General features: G+C 41.5%; 2 protein-coding genes across 2 annotated transcripts; one reads left to right on the plus strand and one right to left on the minus strand.

The window, feature by feature from the left end:
• Positions 1–500: 500 nt before the first annotated feature.
• Positions 501–11,463, minus strand: qtrt2 (queuine tRNA-ribosyltransferase accessory subunit 2; the record flags this gene model as incomplete). The annotated part of the gene is made up of 8 exons (XM_080515368.1): positions 501–1,293; positions 1,422–1,536; positions 4,736–4,887; positions 6,974–7,173; positions 7,983–8,192; positions 8,372–8,448; positions 11,110–11,165; positions 11,246–11,463. The coding sequence occupies 8 exons, from the start codon at positions 11,461–11,463 to the stop codon at positions 1,032–1,034; spliced, it is 1,290 nt and encodes a 429-aa protein (XP_080371494.1). The 3' UTR covers positions 501–1,031.
• A 1,333-nt stretch (positions 11,464–12,796) lies between these two features.
• On the plus strand, positions 12,797–27,976 carry ccdc191 (coiled-coil domain containing 191; the record flags this gene model as incomplete). The annotated part of the gene is made up of 17 exons (XM_080515280.1): positions 12,797–12,859; positions 13,495–13,533; positions 13,673–13,811; positions 13,911–14,060; positions 14,914–15,092; positions 15,233–15,456; positions 17,338–17,476; positions 17,586–17,776; positions 18,004–18,244; positions 18,901–19,316; positions 21,679–21,770; positions 22,124–22,206; positions 22,312–22,413; positions 22,549–22,692; positions 24,206–24,358; positions 24,615–24,769; positions 27,824–27,976. The coding sequence occupies 17 exons, from the start codon at positions 12,797–12,799 to the stop codon at positions 27,963–27,965; spliced, it is 2,652 nt and encodes an 883-aa protein (XP_080371406.1). The 3' UTR covers positions 27,966–27,976.
• Between the last annotated feature and the right edge of the window lie 24 nt (positions 27,977–28,000).

Consider the following 28,000-nt stretch of genomic DNA (forward strand, 5'->3'; position numbering starts at 1 on the left):
TCCGTCACACACGTCCCGTATGCACACATAAGAGCCGTTTTGAGTGATCAGTTACTGACAAATGCACACTTTTGGGTGGTGGGAACATGAACACACACACACACACACACACACACACACACACACACACACACACTACTGTGAAAAAAACACTTTGGTTTTTCTGTAGAGATGGGAGAAACAATGACATTTTCCTGGAATGAGGTGTGATTTCACTGACTGAATTAAAGTGAAAAACGAATGAATGCAACACTTCCATAAAAATTTCTTTTTGAGTTTATGTTATTGGAGAGTTTTTAGTCATTATCTTGCAGGATTATAATGTTCTTTGCCATTGTCATTCAGTTTTCAAAAGTTTGTCACAGAAGGGAAAATGTAAAAAATGCCAGTGACGTACACAAAAAAAAAATCAATAAAACGTGAAATGACAAAAAGCATGACGAAGCCTTCAGGAACATTTATTGTAAGTATGATGTCTTACTGGATAAAAGGGGTAAGATTGATCCAATCTGTTGGTCCTCACTGTGATCAGTACTCTCACGCTGGTGAGTCCAGAGGACATTAGTCATCCATTGACCTGCAATCAGTCCATGGCAGCGATTTAGTGCTCGTCAATAATTATCTGCTATTAATTGCCACACTTTTCATTGTATGCTAAAACCTCCCGACCTCTCATTCTGCCTCTTTTGCTCTTCAGCTGCTGAACTGTCTCACTCGTCTCTGCTCAGATCAATTCATCGGCTTTTCAGGTAACGGGACCATAAGAGGGCCCAAGGCAAAAAAAAAAAAAAAAACATCAAATAGATGCTTTTATCCGCTCTGCTCTTATCCTGGTCATTTAACCAGAGACACAGTTTCAGCAACATATGGAATGAGTCATCCTTTAAGATTTGTGCAGAATCACAGTTCACCCTGTGACTGGCAGGGCAGGATCAAACTCCTTGAGTGCCTTTGGCCATTTCACTCCAGTAAAAAAAAAAAAAAAGCACTTGCCCTTTGTCCCCCTCAGATCAATTCCTCTTTTATCTCTCTCACTTATCAGCCTCATTCTTTCCTTTCTGCGCGCCTGCGTCTCTGAGCACCCGTCTTTTAAGGAGGTCCAGTTTGTCAGTGGCCATCGCTTTCCTCAAGGCGCTGAAGAAGCCCTGATAGTGGGCCACGTTGTGGATCATGAGCAGGACCCCAGCCAGCAGCTCATTGGTCACCAGCAGGTGGTGCAGGTACGCCCTCTGGTGGGTTTTACAGCAGTAGCAGCCACACCCCTCCACCAGGGGCCCGAAGTCGTCTCGGTACCTGGAGAGAAGTTCAAAGAAAGCTCATGAGGAGTTCAAGAACAGGCCCTTATAAATGTAGAACAGGACTTCTGCCGAAGCACAAAGGAGAATAAAACGCTTTGGCATCCCACAACAGCTTCTCCAAACCTCTTGTCTTTGAGATCCATCTCGAAGGACGTCGTCTGTGTTTGAGCAGCGCGAGTAATATCGCCATTCTGCGGAATCTCCCCTGCTGCGTCTTTCTCGTCCTCCAGCTCCAGCACTGCCAAAACATACAAGTGTGCTGTTTATCCCAGCGCAAACCGTCCACACTGGAATCTCATCCTTTCGCGGGGGAAGAAGTCTGAACGTGCGCAACCGGCAGCGGGCTAAATCCAAACGGTTGTGGAGTTTGTGGAGCTTGACTCTCTGGTAAACACTTCTGTGCCCCATAGTTCCCCTGTTGTTCACATGTAATTACAAACAAGGCATTTCTCTGACACGTGGTTGCTCACTGCAAGGTGACTGAATGGGAGAGGAGAAAAGAGCACAAGAGGAGCCGTCTCCAACAAGAGGCCTGTTTTTCAACCAAGATTGGCTCCGACGTGAGCTATTGACACAAGCAATGGGAATCACATTGGAAAAAAAAAAACAGATGTTCAAGAGGGAAAAAAAAAAGGAGGAAAAGGGGGAAAGAGGTGAACAGCAATGCATATGATTAAAAAAAGGTGGAAAAGGTGCTTATTGGGAACTGCAAGAGGTGAAGCAGAGAACAGCAAAGAGTATAAACAAAGCATTAAAAGGAAATTATCGAAGCGTCTATATGGAGCTTACAGGGAGGGGGAGGGTGCCTGATAAGCATGTGAATAAACCCAGACAAAATGAGGCTTGACCAAAGCTAATAAAATGTAAAGGAGGGAAGCATGACGTGCGCTGAAGATAAATTTTACATTACAAAGGCAGAGAGCAGCAATAACAGAAACTGAAGCATGGAGGACGAAAGAAATCGAAGACTAAACACTTATTTCCTTGAAACCATCCTTTTCATGCCATTTAGGTAATTTATTATTAAGCGTAATGATGTAGAATAAAAAGGAACAAAATCCACATCTTTCAAAAGCTGCACTCGACCAAAAGATGCATGTCTAATCTCTCCTTCAATTTGAATGTTTCAGTTATTTCTCTGCATCTCATCTGCAGCTTTTAGTCCCAACAACCTTCCCCGTGTGGTTTTGTTGCTTCTCACAGCTCATCCACTCCCAACACTCTGCTCTCAGCCCCCGTGATCAAGCTCACGCTCTGAGTCTGGTTTATACGGAGAGTTCTCCTTTAAAATGCGTTTTTCCTCCAAACTGTTGCTCATGCAAGATTTTTCTAAATTGGTTTTTAATGGCCCTGCTATTTAATGTGCCCTAAAAAGATTTTTGTGGTGGTACTGCTCTAGATAAATGAACTTGAATTGAATCACTCAGCTAAAGCAAAGAGCAAAAAAAAAAAAAAAAAAAAAAATTATATCAACACTTAAAACAGTATTTGAACAAATTGAAGATACAACTACTTTTCCCCCCCAAATGTCACTTGTAGTTGGAACCCGGGGCCACAGTTTGCCAAAGTCTTGATTTGTGCTGCAACATTCAGAAGGTCGCGTCAGAATTTTGTGTGAACATGAATCAACATTTAAATGCCACAGCCCATATGGTTATTGTCACTTGTGATGGGCAACCATCCAGCAGGGCAACCCGTCATGTCAGAAAGCGCCAACCATCTCAAATATCTTCTGTTTTTTTTTTTTAGCATGACAGTGAGTTCACTGGACTCAAAACGTCTCCATAGTCATCAGATCTCAGTCCAAACCTTTGGGAGGGAGTGAAAGAGGAGCTCTATGTCACCACCTCTGATAGTAAAAGCGTTGTAACTGTTGCTACAAAATGGGACAGTACAAAGTTTATACAGTTTTATAAAAAAAAATGGATGAAGAAAGAAAGAGTGCATGTGGAAAAAGGAAGATAGCCGGGAATTAGCATATGATACCATGTCAGAGAGTTGAGTGTGAGTGGGGGAGTTAGTTAATTGTCTGACTTTCTCTTCTGCTTTCACACCGTCTCTGCTCTCACCAACACTAATCTACATTACACTCCCGTGCAGCATCGATTACTTATGTCTCACATTAGATAGCAGCAGATACCAAACTCCTCTCCTTCAATGAGTTTAAAGCAACTTCTTTTAATTAGGCAGAAAAGTCCTCAAAACTGGCCGGCGAGTTTGAGCGTTCCCAGCGCCTCTCGTCGGAAAACTTCTTGGTCTCCTCACAGGGGGATAACAGGGAGGATGGCGAGCTCTGGCTTAATTGTTGCCTTTGCCAGCTCCGAGATCCGTCATTGATTTTATATCACCAGCTGTATTTCTCCCCATCCAATTACTTAAGTGATCGCGGGCTCGGACACACATCAGGCACTGTGCACATGCATAATTTCGTTAGCCATTACCTTTATGTCTGACCTTAATGCAGAATAAATGCCTCTTCTACAGGGCGAAACGACCACCGCACCCGCACGAACACTCGTTTTTCATTCATTACATGTGGAGCGGCTCCACCAGCTGTCAGAGTCAGGCTTGTTGCTCACCAAATTGAAACTAGATGAAGGCTTGTTCATTTGCTGACACCCTGTGCAGCCTTCGCGCTGAACCATTAAAGTCTGATCGCACGTGCTGCGATTCTCTGTGCGGTTGTGTGACGTGACGACAAGAACCCAGACCATTAAGGCTGCTTGAATTTTTAAGTTGATATCAGAGCCCGCCCCCTATGGAAATTAACAACCCCTGCTGGGGACTTTAATAGTTAATCTTTATGAGTTAATGTCATCATTAAATACATCAAACAAAGCCCTCCTCTGACACAATGAGATATTTCAGCTTATTGATCCCTCCAAACCTCTCTCCCTCTTTTATGAATAAAAATCATAAAAACAAAATGATTAGGTGGAAGGAATTGATAACCCCCCACATATTGTGAATTACTGACAGGCTGGCTTGTTTTAGACACAAGCTGCGAAGCTCTTTAGAAGTGAAATCATTCCCAACATTAAAAATGGTATTTTGTGGCTTAAGGCAAGGCAGCTTTACCTGAAAGGTCACTTGCTTTAACAAGAGATGTAGGAAATAAATACTGCACAACCTGAGCTCCATTTGATGCTTTTGCCCCCTTTTACACTGGAAATTAAACCTCACTGCACTTTGATATAAATGCGCCAAACATCTGAAATTAGAAACACAGCTACAGGTTGCCACCTCATGCAAGTTGAGTACAAATTTTTGGATCAGTATTCGTGAAACCCAAGTCCTATTTGCAATGGGACGTCTTCCATTTTTTTTTTTAAATAGTTTAATTATCTCTGTTATAATAGTTTATAATTTCATTGCAGAAAGGAAAAAGAAAATTTTTTTGAGTCCAGCTCACACCACACCTGTAGGGGGCGCTCTACCTGCGCGCTCTGGGTCCAGAGAGACGTCGTAGTTGAAGCAGAGAGCGCAGCCTCGCTCCGTCACCTGGAAGGGGAAGAAACCCTCGAAGATGTCCACGCCAGCCTCGACGCACGCCAGCACCTCGTCGGGTCGTCCGACGCCCTGCAGCAACCTGACGAGTCGGTAAAGGAAATCAAATTTATGTAATCAGAACCAGAAATGGAATCAAGATAGGATTTGCTTTTGACCTTTATTTGGAAACTCGTTTAAATATTGAATTGAATATTTCCATTCCGACTGTTCTTTAAGGATTTTCCAAAATAGTCTTCAATACCCACAAGTTTCCAGAACACTCACGAATGTCATGACTCCTGAAGCATTCCAGAATGCACTTTCATTGATATTATTCTCATTCTTAAACAAAAAACTACGTTCCTCACTAAGCACATACACAAATGCAGTGTTCAACAGTAGTGAGCACCAAAAAAAAAAAAAAAAAGGGTCACGTGAATGTACCGTGTCTGAAGCAATTCGCTGCCACTCGAGGAGCGTGTTCCTACACCGGCAGCGTGCCTCCTCTCTGCCACAACATGTGCACCCTGGAGTGTATATGCTTTCAGCTAACTGGCTCCATCCGACTCTTGCCTGCAGGCGCTGAGGTCAGGCCCAATTTAGCATTGGATAATGACACCCATCCACATTTCAGGAGAAGGCTGCATCCTCTAACAGCCTGGAGAAGCAGCCGGGACGAAGCCCCATTGTATTCCAGTTGCTTCTGTTCACAGTCAAACTCGGCACAGCTCTCAGGGACTTGGTGGGTACGGACTGACACTCCTCGGCGCTCCGCTCCGTTATACTCTTGAGCCACTTTGGAGAGCTCCTCCATCACCTCTGGCAGAGGAGTGCCCATTGAGAAGTCTCAGAAAGGGCTGACATAGTCTGAAGAGGTAACCGATTCTCACGGACGTTTGTCCGTGTGCTAAAAAAAAAAAAACACAAAAAAAACTGCACCATGTCAGTGTCGTCCATCTAACTGCGGAGTGACGCCTGACTTTAATCTGCTCAGAGGAAATAATTTATTATCAGGTATTATTTATGATCATTAACCTTTCATGGGTTGACATGCTGGATATTCTGAATCAGTAAATGTATCACCCATGTAGAAGTTTTTGTTGCAATTATGTATTGTGTAACAATTACTCCAAATTTGAAACGGCAATAAGAAGACAACACATATCCAAGGAAACTTGTTTCTTTCGTTCTCAACAAACCAGACAGAAAAAAAGAAAATGCTCAATGAAAAGAAAATTAGAACCACTGGGTTTGTGGAGTTTAGATTTTAAAGATGACAAGAGCTTATTTGTGAGTGTTGTATATCCTAAAACCATTAAAAGCCTTATTTCATTCAAATAAGTCCAAATGAAGAAAACAACAAACTCAAGATCACTAAAAAAAATGGTCCTATTAGTTTAAACCTTGAGCTAAATAGTACAAAATAAAGCTTGTTTAGTTGCCATTTGACAGGAAAATCTATGTCTCCATTAAAAGTGATACTAAACAAAGGACATTCTGTGGTGCAAAAGACTAAGGAAACATAGCAAACACCTGCAAAACAGTTAAAAATAAAATTGTATGGCCAATTAAAGGCTGAGGTGCGATAATTACTGCTGACAGACGAAGGAGGGGTCGGGAGGCTGAGCTGAAGCTGCTGGTTTATAATCAATCGCAATGAGGATAGTCACTAGATTACTGGGATCTTCAGAAGGTCTCCCTTTCAAAAGAAGGCACCTCAAGGGACTTGCGAGTAAAAGTGAATAAATCAGTGAAAGAAGTAACCTAAGAGGAGAGGACCAGCGTTCGTTCTTCACACACTGGTTTAGCATGAAAACAGCCACAATTCCAGGAGAATAGTTAATGAATTCCACTGTGGTTTGACTTTCACAGAGACTCTGGTATCAGATTGGCTTCTATTGTTTTCTAGCCATCAAATAAATTAGAGCCGAGACGAGAAGTTGATTAATCATCGGTTGATCAATTAAAAGTATTTTCTCCTCCTCCTCCTTTTCTAAACTACTTTATCACTATAAAAATTGATCATTTCAAAAATCTCTGTATAGTTTCTCTATATTTTCCCATCATCTAATTTTGCCATTTTCTTTATTTTTATCTTTCAGTCTGCTTATTGTTGCCTCTTCTGTAAACTTGCTCAATCGTTGACTGCAATTAGTCATCTTATTTTACGCGGGCAACAGACGAACCTTGGTTTGTCTTCAGGCAGCTCCTTGGTCACCGCGGCGATGAGCTGAGTCCTCAGAGGTTGTTCCATGGAGCCTGACTGGAGGCCGTCCAGGCAGAATCCTGCCACGGGCCTCTTGGCCGTCTCCCTGGCAGAGCGCAGCCTCTCCTCCAGGATATCTCCTCCCTCCACCACCCCGAACACAGAGACTCCCTCCAGCTCCTGCAGCGATGGACGATTGATGATCAGCATATGACTTTCAAAATAAAGAGGGAGAAGAATGAGAAACTCTAATCCATTGACAATTGATGATAAATGCTCCATGTCCATAATAGCAAATGCTCCATGGCCTACTTTGTGGTGGAAAAGCAGATTTCTAATCAATTGCAAAACAAAACCGACACACAGGAGATTTTATTTTGTGGAGGAACCCGTCTGCATTTTGATGACCTGATATGAAGTTGACTGCCCATCACAGGCACGAATGGCACAGCAGGCAGTTGGGAGGCTTGGCAGCAATTAAGCAGCTCAGAGCGCACAGAGACCATCGACAATTACTCGCCTCGCACTGTCAAGTCCGCTCACTACAAGGTTTGTTGTTCGAGGAACGGTTCTTTTGTGATCGGGCAATAAAACCGCTCATAACTGCAGCTTTCAGCAAAGATAAACAAACAGAAAAAAAAACAAACAGCAAATGATCACATTTTAAGACATGAAAAAGACACAAACACACTCTAACAAGCAGATACAAACCAAATTCAACAGACTAGTAAATGAAAATACCGACGTCCCGCGGTGAAAGCCCTATGTGCAAAATATCTAATCTCGCTTGAAGTATAATAGATGGAAGGAGCTATATGCACCATTAATTGCGGCGCTGCAACAGCCTGCCATGTGAACCTTCAACTGAATTAAAACGGACTTCATTAGTCGTGTTGGAAGCTGCAGCCTCACAGAGCTCTAAATAACATGTATGTCTTAACCGTGTCCAGCCTTCGCATGGCTGCATGGCGGTTGTGTGTTCTGTGTACCTGGGATTTTTGATGCAAAAGCAGACACTCATCCAAGTGAGCGAGAGTTCGATCCACCGACTTTCTGACCCTCTTGCGAGACGTGTTGACCTGCCACGTCTCTCCGTCTGCCATGCTCTGGTACCAGTCGGGCCGCACCATCTTCTGGAGGGCCATGAACTTGGCCGCCGTCAGCTCGATCCGCCCACCGCTGCCCCACACTGACACCGTCTGACGACAACACACACACAGGCATTGTTATATGAGAAGACAGTTTGTCCTAGATCGTTTCTCTTTAAAGGGAATCATGAAAATGCACAGAAAAAAAAAAGAAACATAGAGCTTTAAAAAAAAAAAACTAAAACATTATGTTCAAGTGGAGTTATACTTGTCCTAAAGCAGACTCTGACCTTGTTGGTGGTGTATCCCGGCGGGCAGACGGTCGCAGGGTCATGAAGCGAACAGTACAACACGGTATCATGAAGACCTGGAAAACAGAAACCGGAGCATCACACACGAGGAAAACTAACTACGGCAAAGGGCCAAGCATGAAAACAGGCGACTGAGTGGGAGACTTTGTTGTGTGGGGTGAGATGTGGCCTTATCGGCAGAGCCAGCTGCAGCACAGAATGAAAAGGTAAGAAAACAAAGAGCTTAATAGTGGCAAACGCGGTTATTATTTCTAATTATTCAATCACAACTCCTGCCTTCTGGGGCTTTGAAGACAGCGCCGTAGTAATCCTGACACTTTAGAACAGGTGACGCCACCGTGATTACATTTCTAATTTCAACGAGGGTTGCCTGAGGCCGAGGAAAGCTTCCTTTTTTCAGCTCCGGCTGTGCAGCAGAGCCGGACGAGGTCATTCTTGTTGGCCAATTTCTATGAATATTACCGAGAGCAGAGCTACTTTTCCGGCCAGCTCAAAGAGCAAATCAGCTTTTCAACACTGAACCCACAATTTCTTGTGGACATTGAATTTTAGCCTGCGGGGAATAATGTTTCTTGCCTTTCGGAGTACGTGTGTGTGTTCTGCATGTGTGACATTTGCATCAAACAGTGTTCAACAAGCTTGTATTAATCTGCTGTGGTGACTTAAGATCGACTAATACAATGGATTAATACATCCACACTGAACCAGACATCGACCAGATTATTTCAGAGGAGTTCAATAAACTGTCACTCTGATCCTCTGCGGCCTCTGACTCGGCGACGAGGGATTCGTTTGACAGTTTTCCTTATTTCATCAATGTGAAATGCAGACATGTTTTTAAATGACAACCACATGTGCAGTTAGTTTCGTCAAAGGCTTTAAAGCTTAAAGGCCTGCAAACATATTGAAAGGTTCTTTAGAAGGGAATGATTACATTAATAAAAGGGTATTTAGAGGCATTGCATCAATGTTCAGGAAATGTTAAATGTTAAGAGCATTGCTCACTTTTAACACTTGCTTCAAATCTCGACTGTTACAAAAATGCAGCCATCTGGTAAGGCAAGGCAGATTAATTAGAAAAGCCACTGAGTACTGCTGTGACGAAAATTAATTTAGCATGTTATGTTTTCATGCTTTTTAATCAAATGGGAACGAGCTGCAGTGGGGAAGTTTAAGAGTGAGAGTTTCTCGAATCTCACACAGAGTTTGTGATTAAGGACAACAACCCTACCTTTGTGTTTCCTACACAGGAAGTCCCAAGGTAATCTTTTTCATCCTCACAGTTGTGGAGCTTTTACTGACATAGTTTGTAAGTGTTTTCGTTTCACAGCGAAGTTTCACATCTTGAATCCCACAGAGGTTAGACAGTACAAAACTTAAAACACTGCATCTGCTAATTGTTTTAATGTCAGTGAAGCCACTAAGGGTAAAAACTGAATGGCTTCAAAGTATTTCTGATTTTTCATATGAACAAACTTGATAGAAGTGGCATTCCATTAAAATAGTACGCATCTAGTATCAAAGCATTTGGCTGTTTCAAATTAGAACTGAAACAGTGTTTGGCTCATTCATTCTCCTATCTATTGGGGTTATGAATACTACTATCTTCAATAGTAAGAAGTAACTATGGAGTATGATTTAAATTCTGTATGAATTTTAAAAAAAAAATTGATGAAATTCAGCGACATTTGTGAGATTCCACTTTTTAAAAATCTTGGCAATATTCCCACATTAAACAGTCAGCCAGTTCATTGACATTCAGCATCATCACATTACAACAGATGGTATGATTGTGTGGAAAAACAATATCACGAGGCCACATAAAACAATTATTCATCTATTGTCATAGCTGATAAATATTTCACAAAGTGACAGTGGGCCATCATAGAGAGTGTAAAGCCATCTTTGTCAAATTTGTCACACTTCAGATTTCTAATAAAACAAAGGTATCTCTGCTTTAGGACTGTAATGACATAAACACTGCTATTTATTCCATTGCTGTCTCAGCAAAACACTTATTTGTCAAGTTTGCACCAGATTGGCAGATTGATCAATTCAAATACAAAATAATGAGAATTATATTTCCTAAAGTATGTCCAGAGACAAGCAAGAAGGACCAAATGGGCTCCATTTCTACCAGTTGCACAAAATCCAGTTTGAAACACTGTAAAGGATTGCATGAGTCATTGTGAGAAGGCAGCAGTTTAGAAAATTGCAGCCATAATCAAGCTTCACAGCTTTGATTATCTTTTTATTTACTTCTATACGCAAAATGATAATGAAAACTCCCAAGCCCTAAGATGGAGAATTAAATAACTGGAGGGAAAGCATATGAGGTAAAATATTACATGTTTGGTTTTCATTTGATATGTTTTTGTGAGATATACTTGAATTTGCAAATGTAATTCACTTGTATTAATAGCAAATATGGATTGAATGTGACGAATGTAATCATAACTGAAGCATACATTCAAAGAGTAAAGGAAGAAGCACCACATTAATATGAATACTGCATTTCATGGCTATATGATGAAAGCCTGATGATGGATTACCTTTAAATCAATAATGGATGAGTCAGAGCAGCACAGGGTATCGTCATGATTCGTGTTTAATAATTGCTCTGGGGCTGGTTAAAGGTCCCAACTTCATCTCGTGATGATAACTCTGAATGATAAGCTTGGATGTGAAAGCCTTTTAAAATAAATGTAGATGTGTACCTGCAAACTTGCCGAATCCGTTCATAAAGTCTTCCAACACCTCCTGATGCTCTGCTCTGCAGGTCAGACGTGAAACAGGTGTAAGTTTGCCGCACGATCCAACGTGGGGCGACGATGGGAGATGAGTGGAGCTTACATATTGGACATGGTGACCTGACTGACGGAGGGGATGCTGCTCAGGGTGTTCAGAGTGTCCTGGGTGAGGTGAGGGACCGTGCCGAAGTGCGTGTACAGCAGACATCCAGGCAGCTCCAGTGAGTGCTGCCCCGTCCTGCCGAGCTCCCTCAGGACACCCAGGCGACCACTTCCCTGAAGCACACGAGTGAGCTCCAGCTTCATCCTACCGCCAGCCATCCCGGTCGCTTCAGCCGAAACGCCTCAAAACCTATACGACACCAACGTCACGGTGAGGCTGAAGGACACTGTGATTGTGCTCCGAGCTGCAGACTCTAAACAGCACGAGAATTAGCCACGATGCTAGCCACCGACACTCACGTGTTTGGACTTTCGTCAAATTTCTGCTTATGTTATATGTAATGCTGTTGTATAGCGCACTTTACAAAGTATTACAGATTCACGGTTACAGTTAGGAAAGGTGTACACACCAATAATTCAAAGACATACTTCTTTTGCCTGTAAACAAACTAACACTGCCCAGCTGGAACTACAAGTCGCAGAGAGATGTCGTCATCAACTGCGACAGCAGCACGTAGAAAAAAACGGTTTAAGGTTTAGGTCGTTGTTTTTTTTTAAGTGCCATCTTTTAAACTGACAATTGACTTAGAATTACAACACAAAATTTCAAAGTGCTACAAATTAGGTTTGTCACAGTTAAATTATCACTGAGTCAGAAAGTCATCCCATTTCAAAGGGAAGCATTCGTTCAGGAAACGCACATAAATTGGCTTTAACATTTATTCCAACGACTTGCTCAATACATTGAAATGTTGGTCTGAACAGACCTTGCATCACTGTTTTAATCACATGAGTGAAGCTTGTAGTGAATGACAGAAACATTCAAAAAATTACCATCGAGACCGACACATGCTTTCATTTCAGTTTTAAAAACAATACATTGTTTTGTGTTAGTTTCTAAAAACAATTTTTAATATAGTTTAATTCGACTAATTCCACCGGATAATGAATGGATTTTTTTTATTCTAGTGATCCAAATCTGCAATTATTGTTGTTACTTTGTTGCTTAAAGATTATAGGAGGACAACCTCCTACAATCTCATATAAAACGAATGGCACCTCATGAAGGAGATCAAAGCAGACCAAATGGGAGAAACAGGCACACAAAAATTTCCCAGACACAATTTTTAGCTTTTAGCTTTAGTCATTTTTTTTGTTTGTTTGTTTTTTTTTTACACAGAGAAGTGAAGTTGCTATGGTAACTAAAAAGACGCCAAACAAAACTGTTGACTTGTGGGTAATGTAGTTCTAAAAGTATTTCCGTGTATTATAATTATCATGGAAAGAGAGCCAAACTACCCAATTACCCAGGATTCTATACGATACAAACCAGTGGAAGTTAGCTGTGCAGCGTTGTATGGGTACGAGGGTTCTTTCTGTTGCCTTCTGCACTCCTTTTAGCGGCGAGAGGTACAAATGCATAAAGATTGGTCAGAAATGAAGATCACATCATTAGTTGTGTATGGTTGTTTGTTTGTTTTAATAAGCAGCGATGACTTTCCCTGGTCACAATCCACACCTTTTTCACTGGAGGAGCCAGCGATCCTCCGACAAGGTAATTTTTTTTTTTTTTTTTTTTTATTAAAGTTAAAAATGAACTGAATCTGTGACGAATTACTCAGACTTGACTTATACGAGAAAGTAAATGTACTTGTCTGTTGAACTACTTAATAAATCCAGATTAGTTTTGTTCCCCTTCTTTTAATTTTTCTCTGTTGAAACATAGAAATAGAAATTACTTTAATCCTGCTTTTACCATCCAGAGAACTTCTTGGTCGCCCATGAGAAGTTCAGATCGATATAAATAAGTGAATGGCCTATTCCCTGTATAATTGAAGAAGCCGGTGGAGGTGTGATTCATGGCAGAGGATTATGTAGAACTGTCACACAAATGGCTGCTGTTAGATCAACTTTTGCTTGCAGCAGCACGTGCCCTCAGGCTGAGACAGAGACAGATGGATCACTGCTTGTAAAGCACCAACCTTTAGACATCTGGGAAATGATATTGAAGTATTCTGCTGATTTTGGGCAAAGTTATTTTGTAAGATAATCTGCAGGCCTCAGGAATTCAGCTCAGCTCCCAATAGGCACACGGTGCATCTCAAGGTGACCATGGGATGCATTCTGTCAACCCCTCTTTTGGGTCCCTCTTGCAACCTGTGTCAGCTTTCTTTTTTCTTTTAATAACAGACACACAAGAAGAATGATGACGTCAATCATTGGAAGAGGGTAAGGAGAACATATGTAGCTGTAGCACTCTGTGTGTGTGTATATATATTTGTTTTTCTTTTTTAATCAAACATCAAATAACTTGGCCATGGAATTGGTAGACATCCTCAAATTTTCAAGTTTTCTTCATCTTTATCAGAGAGTGGAGATGGCCTCTGAGTTTGCTGTGTCGGAAGTCTTTTCCCAAAAGAAAAAACCTCAATCGGGAATCAGCACTCGAGTCATGACGTTACAAAGCTCTGACCAGTTAAGAGATCATGACGACGCTTACAATGAAGGTAGGTTGGCTTGTAAAAAATAAAGGGCATGTCTTTAAAGAAGCTCTTCCAGTACAATCTAGGATTGGATGGTGATATATTGGTTGTTATGTCTTGCAGCTCAAGCTCTTTTAGGTGATTGGCTGGGCAGTAAGTTGCGACTCGAGCTGGAGACAGAAGATGACGACCTCATGACCTCTGCCGAGAAGACAAGCAGCGCTGCACCGACCAGAGATCCACCTCCTGCTCTCAACTACAACAATTTTGATGGTATAACTATGATTTTTTTTCCCTCTTATTAACTTGAATTCTTTTCTATTCAACCAGGATTGAACATTTATTGTGAGATTTTTTTTTTTCAATGTCATTGTGTGTGATGATTGCCTTCCCAGATTACTTTCATATCTATATAGTAATATACATCACAAAAACACAGTAGTTAATTTGGCTCTTCCACAGCACGCTTCACGATCAATCACAGCAAGTTATTACTCTTTACAATTCAAGAAAACCAATTCAGATAGAAAAGCTAACAACAATAAGCAGGTACAAAAGAAAAAAAATATTAGATAGTCAGACAGTAAACATCTCTTAAAACCAAGATGCATTCACCCTTTGTTTTAGTTGCTCCCTCTTGGGTGAGGAGACGGATCCCGAGGGAGCTCATGGTCCTGTTGTGTACATGAGAAAATCACAACCCAAATGTTCTCATTTTCCACATATGAATAGAATTGCTAAAAGAGCCAGTCTGTTTAGCTTATAATCCATGTGTGCTGCTCTTTTAAATCATTCCCCCCACTTATTCATGTTGGCTGTGAAACCAGGAGCTCCTTTAAAAAGCCCAAAGAGCTTGCATTGATGGTGCTGTTTTATGACAAGAGCTGTAAATTACTGCATATCATCAGTAGACCACCTACATGAAGCAAGTTTAAAAAATGTTTTCACATCAGGCTGTAATAAAGTGAAACAAGTGGCTGCCAATAAAGTGGAAGTCAATCTGGAAGAATTGTGTTAAATGGTTTAAAATCATTATCAGGGGGATTTAATGGTTATGAGGTTGACCTCAATAAATGAGCGGATTCAATTTTCATACAATTCTACTCTGCCATGCAAAAATACTTAGATCTTTATAACTACCTGGCTGAGGAAGAAGAGCAGTCTACCATTAACAACGTCCTTCAAGACCTGATGAAGCAAGAGGTGTTGGGCCCTGAGTTGATGGTGGACCTGGCCCTTGACGCAGGACAGACGAGGAAGAAGTTCAGAGCACCGACCGTCGCCATGGAAGTTCGACACCAGCAGGTTTGTGACGGCTGCACTTGTGAAATTCCTCAGGTTGTATCAGATGCGCCAAGGTCGTGGCTTGGAAAAGTCAAGAGTTGGACCAAAAGGAACCAGTTTGTTCTCGACCGTACTATCTTGCTTCTGGTTTCCACCAAAAGGTGCGAGAGAACCGGGCCCGGCGGGAGGCCGAGAGACGGAGGCGGCAGCAGGAGAGGGAGGCTCAGCAGGGCGCAAGAGAGGAGGCGAAGCGGAGGGAGCGCGAGGAAGAGATGAAGAAGAAGCAGGAGGAACGTAGGCAGGAGGAGATGGTGCAGCAGGAGATGGTGAAATTGCGGCGTCAGATGGAGGAGAGGAGGGGCCTGGAACAGCTGGCTCGACAGAGGTACAGTATTCACAGCAACCAGCAGCCTGGATTAAAGGGAATCCCGATCTAAAACAGTCGGGTAGCATCCGAGAAGTAGTGATCCGTTCCGTCTTCCTTCACGAGATTGAATTAAAAGTCCATCATCGGCACCTTTATTTATCACCGTAACATTTTTGGTGCTATTTTCACGCTATTTCTCCCATTCTGGGACATTAACAGAGTTACTTTTCACTATACAGTTTAAAAACGCATTCATAACAGCTCATTTACATGTATATTGTATCACTCTACACTTCATCCTGAACAACCTGTTTAACGTTTGGTTTCGGAAAGGCGTCCGCCTCACCTTTAACTTACCCTCTCATTGGCCTGCTTCTACAACGTCTTTGGGCAGCAGTGAACCTGCAGACTTGCAACTTGTGCTTGTTTTTTGACAACATCCCCATCAACTTGCCTCTTAGTGCTGTGCCTCCAGCAGATGAGATGGCAATTTGAAGAAAACTCTGTGATGCCAGCACACGCAGACCTGGAATATGCTGACCCTTCAAAGCCGTCCAAAGCCTGAATGTTGTTTATCAGAATTTATTATGTCATCCATTTTGTCCTATAGTACCACGGTTGTCATGATTGGTTGTGCGTACTTCTCACGAATATAATTCCTAGACTAGAGGCCTCCAGGGTTTGTTTATTTTTCTACAAGGGCCAGGTTTGCTCATGTCAAAGTGTGCAACGACTAAGAGACCCTGATTACATTATGTTGAACAATGTAAATTGTCTGTTAATATCTAAAATTCCACAAACCCAAAGCACTTTACATTGTTCATCACATTCCCACGTGCGCACACACACACACACACACACAATCACACTTGCACTCACATGGAGGTCTATTTATTGATATTCCTTCAGTTTTTTTGCACCAAAAAGCTACAATCCGAGCAAATTGTGTCTTCTCTTTGGGGCAACTGTGTTTTGCTGTTTTCATAACTTCCAATTTGGTGCAAGCCAATTAAATGTTACTTTTATTGGTGAAAAGGGTGCAGAAGCATTTACATTGAACTTTTTCTTTTGACAATTCTACAGCCATGAAATCACAATACATCCAGGTGTTGGAGTCATTATTGGGTTGAATTTAATATTTTGTCCATGTTTAATGTGAGCAGCCACTATAACATTATCTATCAATTAAAAAAATAAATATCGGTCCCCTTTAAATAAAGATCCGTAGGATAATGGCATGAAGTGTTCCATGAATATGAAACATGATAAATAGAACAAATTATTTCATTGTTATGCTGATGATAAAGATGCTGCATTAAAAAGAAAATACTGGCTTGAATGCGTTTAAAACCTCCAGTCACGTTGGCCCAGATGCAGTACATACACCGAGTTCTACAAAGTGAGAACTTGCTGACCCCCTTTCCTTGCAAGTAATAAACTCACAACACACACCTTATATAAACCTGCTCATCCCTACCAGTATGTCATAAGGTTAGCGTAAACCTCACTGTTTTTATTTCTCAGAGTTTGAGTGTTGATTTATTAACATACTGTTATTGATGGATTTCGCATTTTACTTTTTGTTAAGTTCCAGAAGTCAAACTCACCTTCAGACTTGAATGTTTGGATGCATTCATATTTTATAATTTCAGAAAGTAAACAGACTTTGAATTGAAAATATACTCGTGTAAAGTACAGCAAATTAAAAGAGGTCAACTTTTAAACACTCTCTTCTTTATATTTTTTTATATGATTCTTACTGTATTTTAATTAATTTGTTGGATATATTGTCCAGGCAGGAACAGCAAAATAGGATACCACTTCAGTGAAAATATCTGCTCATCTTGGGGAGCTGGCTGACTTAAGTATTCATTGTTTGTTTGTTTATTTATCGTACAGAGAAAGAGAAAGAACAGAAGCACACAGGGTAAATAAACCCCTTCAATCAGCCTCAGTTCTTCTCACAGAGCGGCAGCAAGCCGATCGGCAACATCAAGAACAGAAGATCCAGTCAATGATTCACATGAGTAACCTCAAGGTCTGTGCGTGTGTGTGCATGTGTATGTGTGTGTGTGTGTGTGTGTGTGCAATGATATGGTCGATTCCATGCCAGTTCTCCAACTTGTGGTGGATTTTGCATGTTTCAGTGTTTACAGAGGCATTTCTCTGGATGGTATGCGGTGGTCTTAAACCAAAGGCTGCATATGGGCAAGGCCAAAGCCCTGTGTGAATGGAAAATGCGTCTGAGAGCATGGCGAGGGTGGCGAGCTGTGGTGTGGACTGAACGAAAGCAGCGAGAAGTGGCCAGAACAGAAGAGGTGCTGCGAACAGAAAATAGGTGGGAACCAAACAAATAAAACTACTATACAATTAAACTGATAGTATAATTCCCTTTTTTTTCTTTTTTTTTTTTGACATAATGTAAGGCAGAATTGCTATTCAAATTTGTATAATAATTTACTGCATCTCTCTTGCTTCTCTTTGATTGGGAGACTTTTATATCCTGGCCTGACCAACCAGTAATTGTGGGTTTAAAAATCTGATCAAATCTGTTCCGCGCTCCAGACAAAGCCAACTGGCTGTGGAAAGTGACCAAAGGCGCTTGCTAAGGCGATGCCTGAATGAGTGGCAGCTATGGAGTCGGATGGAGAAGGAGCAACGAGAGCTCGTGGCCCAGCAGGAGGAAACCAGACGCAAGATGGCCGCCTTGATCAGCGCTGCAATGGCAGGAAAACTCAATGTCACGGAACCGCAGCCAATAATGTCCCCAACCGGGGCACCGACTCAGCCTGAGGCCAGTACAAAGGTGAAAGATGCACTCACAAATCAACAACCTAATACGTCAGTCATGCTTCTCAAAGAGCCTGACAAATCACGTTTTTTAGAAGATTACTGAGACATAACACATTGGGGAATAATATGATTTGCTGTACAGATTAAGTCCTTTGCCTTGGCAGGCCAAGCCGATGGCAGGATTACCGAAGCAATAAGTAACTTTCAGAACTTAACTAAATAAATAATTATTCTCTTCTCACTCATCCTCTTTGCCCAACCTGCACCTTTTCCCACATAAAAATTTATATATGCTGTGGATATGGGAAGTTGAAGAGGAGGGCAAAGGGCAGAGGGAAGAAATGCTACTGAGAAGTAAGAAGTGAAGGATAATGGAACGGGGCTTGAGGGAGTGGAAAAGCAGAGCAGCCGCTGAAGTTGGAGTTGCAGGAGTTCATGGCAGAGGGGTCACTAAAAAGCTGATCCTTGCTATAAGGATCCTATACTTACACATCAAGATTCCTGCTGCTGGAGAGAGAGAGAGAGAGAAAAACCAACCTAAAACACCCCAAGAATCTAAGAGAAACTTGTACTGCAGTTCTATTACTCCCTCAGGCTCTCTGCAGACCGGAGCGCTGTGAATATTCAATGTATAATCCCATCGTTTCTCCCTTCTTTTATTCTCGACAGGAAGATCATCAGGGGTCAGGTACTTTAACCCCTGAAGCTTCTCCAGTACATCCTGGGAGAATCACTGTGGCTCAGCCCTCTCAGCCATGGCAGGTAACGCCACGCCACGCGGCACCGACTGCCCCTGAGCTCCACAAGGCACGTCACAGCCGTGAGGCCGACGGCCACGTCTGCGCAGGGAACACTGTGTCAAGAGGCAGCAGGTTTGAAAACAGACACGCAGTCCAGCAGCAGATCATCGCGCAGCAGAGGAAGCTGCTGAAGGAGCAGCAGGAGCAGATCACCCGCCTGAAGGCAGAACAGAACGTGATGGGTCTGGAGATGGAGCTGGAGGAAACCGCACAGCTTGCCTGGCAATCGATGGAAAGAGGCTCAAGACCAAGGAGCCGCAGTGTCGACCCCCCGGTGCAGAAAAGGTACATTCACTTCACACACAAACCTCTGGACTGTCAAGCACAAGTCAGTGCAACATACTGTGAGTGATTAAAGATGCGTCTTTACCACATGACAGCTCCCACCTGTTGAGGGCAAATTCAAGGTTGCCGTTAATGGTCCAAATGTTCAAATTATTTGATTTGTCAAAATAGAAATCATTTTCTATTGTGAAAAAGAGTCCTTTAAATTTTGACAAATCACTCCATCTAATGTGACGTAAATGTCATGTTGTGTATAATTACCATGAATTTATCATTTTCACTGGAGCTGTTCAGTCTGTCTATATAAATATTAAAAAGTTAATAAATCATTGGGATCATGCTTTCAACCAAAGTTTAGTTAGTCATCTGCAGGTATGAATATTACTATTTTGTGAGTCATTCGGGTTAAGTGTGATAATCCATTAGGTCTGCTGTTGTAAATGTAATTACTGGGTCTTAACCCACAAAGTCAGATGATAAATGTTCCATTAGAGATCGCCAGAGGCCAGAGCTCGTATAGAGAAGTCTACCACAACCAGAATACTCTGATATTACAATAGTCTGGTAAGCTTGGTAATGAGTTAATATTAAATACTTTTTTCGATATAAATCCAGTTGCGTCTTCCTTCATACACGTAAATGGAGATAGAAAAGGACACTCACTCGTCAACCACAATGATAAGTATTGAACAAACTGCTTAATTCTGCATGATTTAAATAGGTAACACTTGCAATGTTCTGGTTTCACACTAAGTAGGTCATTTGTTTACTAACTGGGGTAGATCATGACCCACTGCTGGTGTCTTATTGTCCATACTGTGTGACCTGGCTTTATATTTAGGTCTTCTTGATTGAAATTCCCTTGACTGTGGTTTGTAAGTCGGACCTGCCCCCAAACTCCAAATGTGCCATGGGCTCTAAAATCCTCTCAAAGTATATGAGCAATCATTGTGCTTCTGTTTTTACAAATTGGCAGCTTGTTGTGGATACCTCTGCAGCTGAATATGATTTGAAAGGGTCCGATATCTCATAGACCTTATATGGTTCAGACACTTGAGTTGAAATGAACCACCGTGAATCGTAATCCACAGCTGGGACGTCATGCAAATGTGTAGATATTGTGTTTTTTTATTCACCCCTCTTACGTACCTGCTGTATTCAGACTGACCGTTTGCCAGTCTAACAAAGGGCTTAAACACAGAGATGATCATTTGGGCTGACGCTCACACATAATTACATGAATCATCAATGCGCACCATCTGTAAATGTGTGTGATTTGACAGTCTGAAAATAAGCATATCATTTTAAAATATCAGTACACCCACATCCTTTGTGTGAGTGAAGAAATGCTTATATATCCTTTCATTTCAGAAATTGAGTTTTGTGATTTTCGTCTTTTCCTTGCACAGCATGTCTGCCCTCAACTGCCTGTAATCAGTACAAAATACTGCCGCCAGAGGGTTAGCAAGGTCATAAAAACAGTCTAATGTGACCACACCCCCCACTCCACCATCCTGAGATGTCGTCACCCACCGGCTCCCTGTTGCTTTTAGAAGTATTACTCTCAGCATCACACCCCTTCAAAGTCCAGCCTCAGACTGTTTAGCTGATCCTGAAACTACTCCTGAAACTTCAATCCCACCAGTTCCCTCAGGTTCTGAATCACAGCGCTTTTGTTATAATTTCCACATCCGCACTTTAACAACTGTGACAGTCTTTTAAGGCCATAGTCCCAAAACTGTGGAATAAGCCGCCAGGAATCTTTTTTTCCCCCCATCTGTATGTGTCCATCTTCCACTATTTAAAATTGTATGTAGGTTTTGTCCTTGTAAAGCACTTTGTGAGCCCTTTGTATGTGAAAAGCACTTTAAATATAAAGATTTACGTATGAATAACTTACTTGGCGACCCACCGATCCACCCGTCCAACCCGTGACAACCCACACAGACATATGGAGGAAATGCAAACGTCGCACAGTCAGACCTCGACAGCTGGTTTCAAACCAGGACCTGTTGCTAAAACGACGGTGCCAACAAAGGTACGAACTGCATCACTTTGTGGCCCTGCTATTTCAGAGCTTATCGGCAGAGTGAATAGGCTAAATATTTAAATAGGAATTGAGGACTCTCCAAGGACGCAGTAGAATTTATGAAAACATTGTGGCAACAAAAGTTAAAAGTGCTTGATTTGAGTTACTGATACAAATCGTGTGCATGTAACTTGAGTCTATTTTCAGTCAGTACTTCCCTGCAGAAGATTTACCAGTGTGGCTTGAGAGGGACGGCGTGCCGCACAGATCATACAAATGAGTTGTGATGGGCCTTTATTTCTGTGCTTCTCATTGTGATCGCTGATGTTGCAGGGCGCCGGAATTTACTGGGGAACCCGACGGTAAATGTGCACGCTCAAAGAAAGCCGTGGTGCAGCGGACAGGCCCCCATCCAATTATCGCGGGTCAGTCGAAAGGCTCTCTCAGTCTGCACACTTAATACCTGAGAACATGTGCAGTTTCACAGAATCATATAAGGACACACGGGAGGCGCATGTCCTCTCTCGCCATGTGTTGACAGACTGCTGCTGCGCTTTTGTCAAGGAAATTAAGTGAGATGTGCAGAGAGATTACGCCGTGAATATAAATGACTTCAGGTGTAAAGGCATCTGGAGACGTGTTCGCGCTTTCACTTACTCTTGCGTGTTCAGAATGTAAAGTGCGAGACGGAGATAAACATACACAAATCCACTCCTCAGACGGCTGAAGGAAAGAAAAACCTTTAGCTCAGCTTGACCCTTTCTCTATTTTTCTGAAGCTATGGAGGCCCGCGCACGTCGGCGTGCGGAACGGAGGAAGGAAATCGAGGAACTCAAGAGAAAGAAAGAAGAGCAAAAGCTGGTGAGATTGGCAAGTCATAAGCTGGAGTAGCTGTGTTCAGAGGCTTCTGAACGGTTGCACTGTCCCGGAAAAATGTACAAATTCAATGAAAAAGATAACTTGCAGGCTGAAATGAAAGCTGCTGAGGAGCGAAGGCAGAGGGAGGAGGTGGAGGAGAAACTCCGAGCAGCCGAAAAGCGGAAAGAGGATAAAAGGCTGGAGAGAGAGGTGAGGTGTTCTTCATGTCTTATGGACATTCAGCCAGACTTAAAAGCATAAAGCAGAATAGAAAGAAAAAGATTTCCCTGTGACTCCCGGCAGAATATGTATGTATTCAAAAGTTCACTTTCCGTGTTTGTGTAGAGGGAGGAGGAAAAACAGAAGGAACACAAAAGGCAGCAGGAGCTCTTGAAAGTGGCCCGTCAACACTACGACGCCACCTTGCTGCTCCGGCGAGGCCTGGCACCATGGAAACGCCTCATTCAATTGAGACAAGACAGCATGAAGGTAAAACCAACTGGCCCGGCTCATTTTAGCTTTCAACTCTCGCCGCGGCGCGCACAGAATCAGCCGTCCCTCAATCAGCCAGCATATTAAAAACCCAGGAGGTGCTCTTCAGCCAGGCTGCAATGAGCCAACAGAAAGCTGTGCAAGGGCCACTTCAGGCTTTCCATTATTGGAGCTTTTGCTATAGGCAAATGGGGAAAAAATGTCTTACCTCCAACAATTCACCTGAAAAACTTCAGGACCATATGCACACCAATTTGAATGATAAAAAGCTGAGCTGGCAGCGTGCATTCGCTATCTCTGCCACGAAGGCGACATGCTGCACTCTATTGGAACATTTCTATAATTCAAATCTTTACAACTGGATGTTTCTGATGGCTCACCGACTGTGAGTGTATTTTCTATACTAAAATACTGAGTTGGCTTATTTAGTTTGCATGGAAAGTTGATCTCAGCTTTGCAAATGGTTACAAAAAGAGCATTTTTGCTTCTATACATTTTTGAAGATGTTTATCTTTCATTCATGTAGCTTGACTCACCTTATTATTTATGCATTAACTGTTTTCGGTGTATTATCTTAAGTGCTGCATTTTTCTTAACCATTTTTTGACTTTACTTATTTAAAGACCTACTGGAAAATGACGTCTTCTTGATACTCTCCAAAACTGTAGATGCAGCTCAAATTGTCTAACCAATGACCTAAATTGTCAATATATACTTACTCTTATACAATCATACAGAAAAAAATGGTTTGTAATGTTTATATTATTCAAATATTTCAAACAGATTAGACAGTAAAAACGTGAACGTACATTGATCATTGTCATCACATTTTCATGCACATCAACAACAGGTAAAGTGAATAATGTGGATCATTTCTTCATCATGACACCTGGTGGGAGATTTTTGGCTGCAAGCTGATTATATTGTGGCAACATTCAAATAGGGAAGGAAACTTTGCTGACTTTCTCTGCATGGGTTATGTCCTTTCCAAATTGAGCAAACATTTCACATTTACCACACACACTCGCCTCCAATTGTATATATATATATATATATATATATATATATATATCACAATGACGAGATATAGTTTTTAGTTTCGAATCATGATGAAAGTCATTTTCACAAATATAGAAAGACAGTTGTTATGAAGAAAAAGAACAAAGTGCTGCATATCCACAGGCAGCAAAAACTACAAAGAAAGGCTACACAGCAAACACGTAAGATGCACTTGCATGTGGCACAACTTTGGATTTGTATTCCCTTGACAATATTATCATTTCATCCTCCCGCTTTAGCACAGCTTTATGCTTGGATGCAGCAGATCTTGAGCACGCATGTTTCAGACTAACATATATAATCTCAAAGATGTGAGAGGAGGCCAAGAAACGTTACATCTTTTGATGCGCTTCATTGTTTCTTCATGGCACGTATAATTGCTGTTGAATGCATTCATCGTCAGGCATAGCCAGTTTTCTTCTTTTTTTCTCTCTCTTTCCAAACCACCCAGCTGGCCGAGAGTCATCATAATCGCTTGCTCCTGAGGCGTTGCATACTATATTGGCAGCAATCAGCAAGAGAGTCCCTGACTGAGAAAGAAGCCTGTGCTGACAAACTGTACCGGCACTTTTTACTGCGAAGGAGCTTAAGCTACTGGAAAAGAGTGTGTATCCACCCACCCTAAACACACACACACACACACACACACTCCATTAAGACTGACTTATGCAACACTTTCTCCTAATCCCCTCTTGTACTTGTCAGGTGACTCTAAAGAGAATAATATGTATTTTAAATATGAGAGATGAGTTGAATTTTCCTAGCATTCACAAAGCTCAGCAGATTTTATAAAACATTTTTTTACTATGTTTGTCAGCATGAAAAATGGAGTCTTATCTCTAAGCGCAAGTCTGTTTCAGCTGATGGACATGCGGCTCACCCGGGAGGAGCGAGCGGAGCGTTTCTATCGCACACGCACTCTGAGGAAGTTTCTGCTGGCGCTGCAGAACCACGTAACCCAGGAGAGGCTGGCGGACTGGGACCGTCAGGAGCTGGCTCAGGAGCACAATAACAGGTCTGCTGCTTCAAGGCTTCGCCATATGTTCACTGTGAAGATGCTGCAGTCATATAACCAACAGACGGGGTGTTGTGCTTTGTTTAACGGCATGGCGAGTTTTTGATTACAAGCTGAACTAAGGCGATACCAGTTCTTGCATTGCACTCAGAAATGACGCCACACTGAAGCCTGTGAACGTAATAAACCGCTCAATTACCCTTTGGGATCACAAATGCCAATGCGGTGGCTATATTCTTTGTTATTCACTGAGTAAACTGCAGTATGCTTTGCATGGGGGAGTTGATGGGCATTAACAGTAGGAAATAAGGTCATTTTGGTGCGTGATGTGTTTCACCTCTTTCACCTTAGCTACTCATGCATTTGAGTGAAGATTACACAGTCGATACTTTGACTCCAGTGCAGCATCTCTTATGGCTGACCAAGCCACTTCATGATTAATGGAGTCGGTAGTGTTTCATTTTATTGTTCATGATACAATATTTGTCTGACTGCTTTTTCCACAACTGGCATTCTGTGAATAACTGTCATACGGATCATACATGCAGCTCGCCCATCACATCTGTAAACGACAATCCCTCCAAATGCTAAAGTATACCCCATGCTGTCTGGGCTGCTCTGTAGCTGCTAATTCCCACAAGACAGTGAGGTTAGTTTTGGTAATTTAAGTGACGCTGATTCTGGTCCAATTTTTTTAATCTCTGCTGCAAAAAGCCTGAGTCAGCATTAATCAGATTTACCTCTCAATCATGTTCAGCTTGTTCAGCATTAATTTGAGCTGTAAAATGTCAAAATGAATAAGATAAGACGGATGTGGTCAACTTCACATTGTTCTTTTGTGTTGGGAATTAAAATAACTATAAATTCTATGGTTTATAATAGAGCCTAATTTAAAAAAAACAAAAAACCTGCCCCATGAAAGGCCAAAGTATTCAAACTGAGCTGCCTGCAGAGAAAAAAAAGAGTAACACCATCCAATACTGAAATTAAAACAACTAGAAATCAAACAATTTTGAGAAATTGTTGTTATTAGTGGTGCTATTCATTAATGACTGGCCTCTGGAACCAGGACTGACAACCACTTCTAGATTATATGTCGAAGACATCAGAGGAAATGCAGATAACAGCGCATTCTGAAAGGCTAATCACAGTTTGATCATTCTGCACAGAAGAATATCCAAGTGCTCCAACTGTGTGATATATGAATGATTTATTTAAAAGTAGCTTGCTTTGTAGTTACATAATTAAAATTATATAACTTAAAAAGAAAATTGCTTGCTCCCTTTTATTTACAAGTTCGGAAACTTGTTTGTATTGTACTGAACAATTTGTTTGTTTGTTTTTTTCCCTCATTTGTCAATGAATGAAATAAAAAAATAAACCAACCTTAAAAAAAAAAGAAGTTACAATTAAGAATAGAAAAATCATGAAACAACAAAGCATATTTTTTTTTTGTTTCACAACAAATAATCTTGGCTTGCCATTGCCGTAGTATGTGACCATACAAATCATAACTAGATTAATGCTTTTGTTTTAAATTGTGTTATAAGGCCGTCTGCCACTGTCATAACTAGTACATTTATTGTTAAAGTGTTTCCTTGAAAGTTCATTTTGGGTACAACAAATTATATTCTTATGTGTGTTTGAAGAAAATACTGTTTTACCCTCGACTTTTTTTGTTTTGATCATAACTTATTTTAGAAATGTTTTTTTTTTAAAGAATTAAACGAATTCACAATAATATGGATTTTAATAGACCTTGATCAATAATATGCCCCATAGGAGGTCAAAATATACAAACTGAACTAGCTGGAGTTTAAAGTAAATATAATGACAACTAAATTTCAATAGGAGATATTTGATAGGAGCAAATTTATGAGAATGGTATTCTGAAAATAAAAGGTGTTAAGCTGCTTTTTGACACTGGTAACAGACAGTGCTTGGAAAATAAGAACTACAAGAACTTTGTTTTTTTTTCCTTGTTTAATTGTAAGAAATTATGTCATCCAGTTCATTGGAAATGTATTTAATGTATTTATATTGCTTGCTTCTATAAACGCATAGATATTATTGAGTATTGTCTGCAGAACTGTAGTTCATGCCATGTTTTTGATTTACATTGCCAAGTAAAAGCGTGTAGAATGAAAAGAGTAATGGACCTAATACAGAACCCTGAGGAACACCATACAGTCTATTATATTTATTGGAAAAATGGAAAGATGCTGTCTATTTTTATAATAAGAATGAAACCATTTACAGACAAATCAGCCCACTTTTCAAGGCAAACGAAAACAATATCATGGTAAACTCGGATCAAACGCAGCACTCAACTCTAAAAGCACCAGGACAGAAACTTATTTGACAGAAAATTGCTCACTTTCATTTCACACTGATCGAGCAAATGTCTGATTTTATCCGCTGGCCTGAAGGCAATGTCGACAGTTTAGCTAGAATTTAGCCTCCCATTTTAATTTCAACCCAGATGCGACGTGAGAGGGTTGTGAGAGACGTTTTCCTCAAAGCTGTTAACTTCATCTCCAGGAAAGTCAGAGATTACAAAAAGTCAATGTGCTTCATCATCTGGGGAACAAAAAATGTGCAATTCGTGACAGTTCTGTCAGAAATTTAGAGAAAAACCACCCTACAGGCGGAAAAGGCGGTTTGAGTTCTAATTTGCATTAAAATTAGTTTTAAATTATGCTTTCTCTACATTATTCATTTTGAACCATATTGTTTTGTTTTATGTTGAATAAAATTATCATTATTGATACATAGCCTATTTTCCTTTGCGCACATTATCAATTATTCCTGCAGCGCTGTGCGGCTTTAATAATTTCACTCTCAGTGCCACGAAATGGAAATGTCAGCTTGTCAGATGAGCTCTGCTCAAAGGCCAAAGGCTACAGGTGAATTCCCACCAGCTGCCATTCCCAGCAGGCCTCGAGTCACGTGTGAAAACTTATTAGCTGTTGTCAACCGAGCGGCCTCTGTAATCCAGTTGGGTACTACTCATCTGCCCTGTTCCGTCTGTCGTTCCATCTGCCTGCATTTCAGACGGGTGCTGCAGCGATGTGTCCTGGCCTGGAGGCTGCTTCCAGATCTACTTCGCAAAGAAAGGAGGAGGGACGAGCGGCGTGAGAGACTGAGCCGCAAAGTGGCCGAAGTTCTGCCTGATTTCTGCTCTCATCCGCCGTAAAGCCCCCCCCCGAGGAGGAACCACCGAATGCAGGC

Source organism: Blennius ocellaris (assembly GCF_963422515.1).
Source record: "Blennius ocellaris genome assembly, chromosome: 19".
In the NCBI taxonomy this organism is placed as follows: domain Eukaryota; kingdom Metazoa; phylum Chordata; class Actinopteri; order Blenniiformes; family Blenniidae; genus Blennius; species Blennius ocellaris.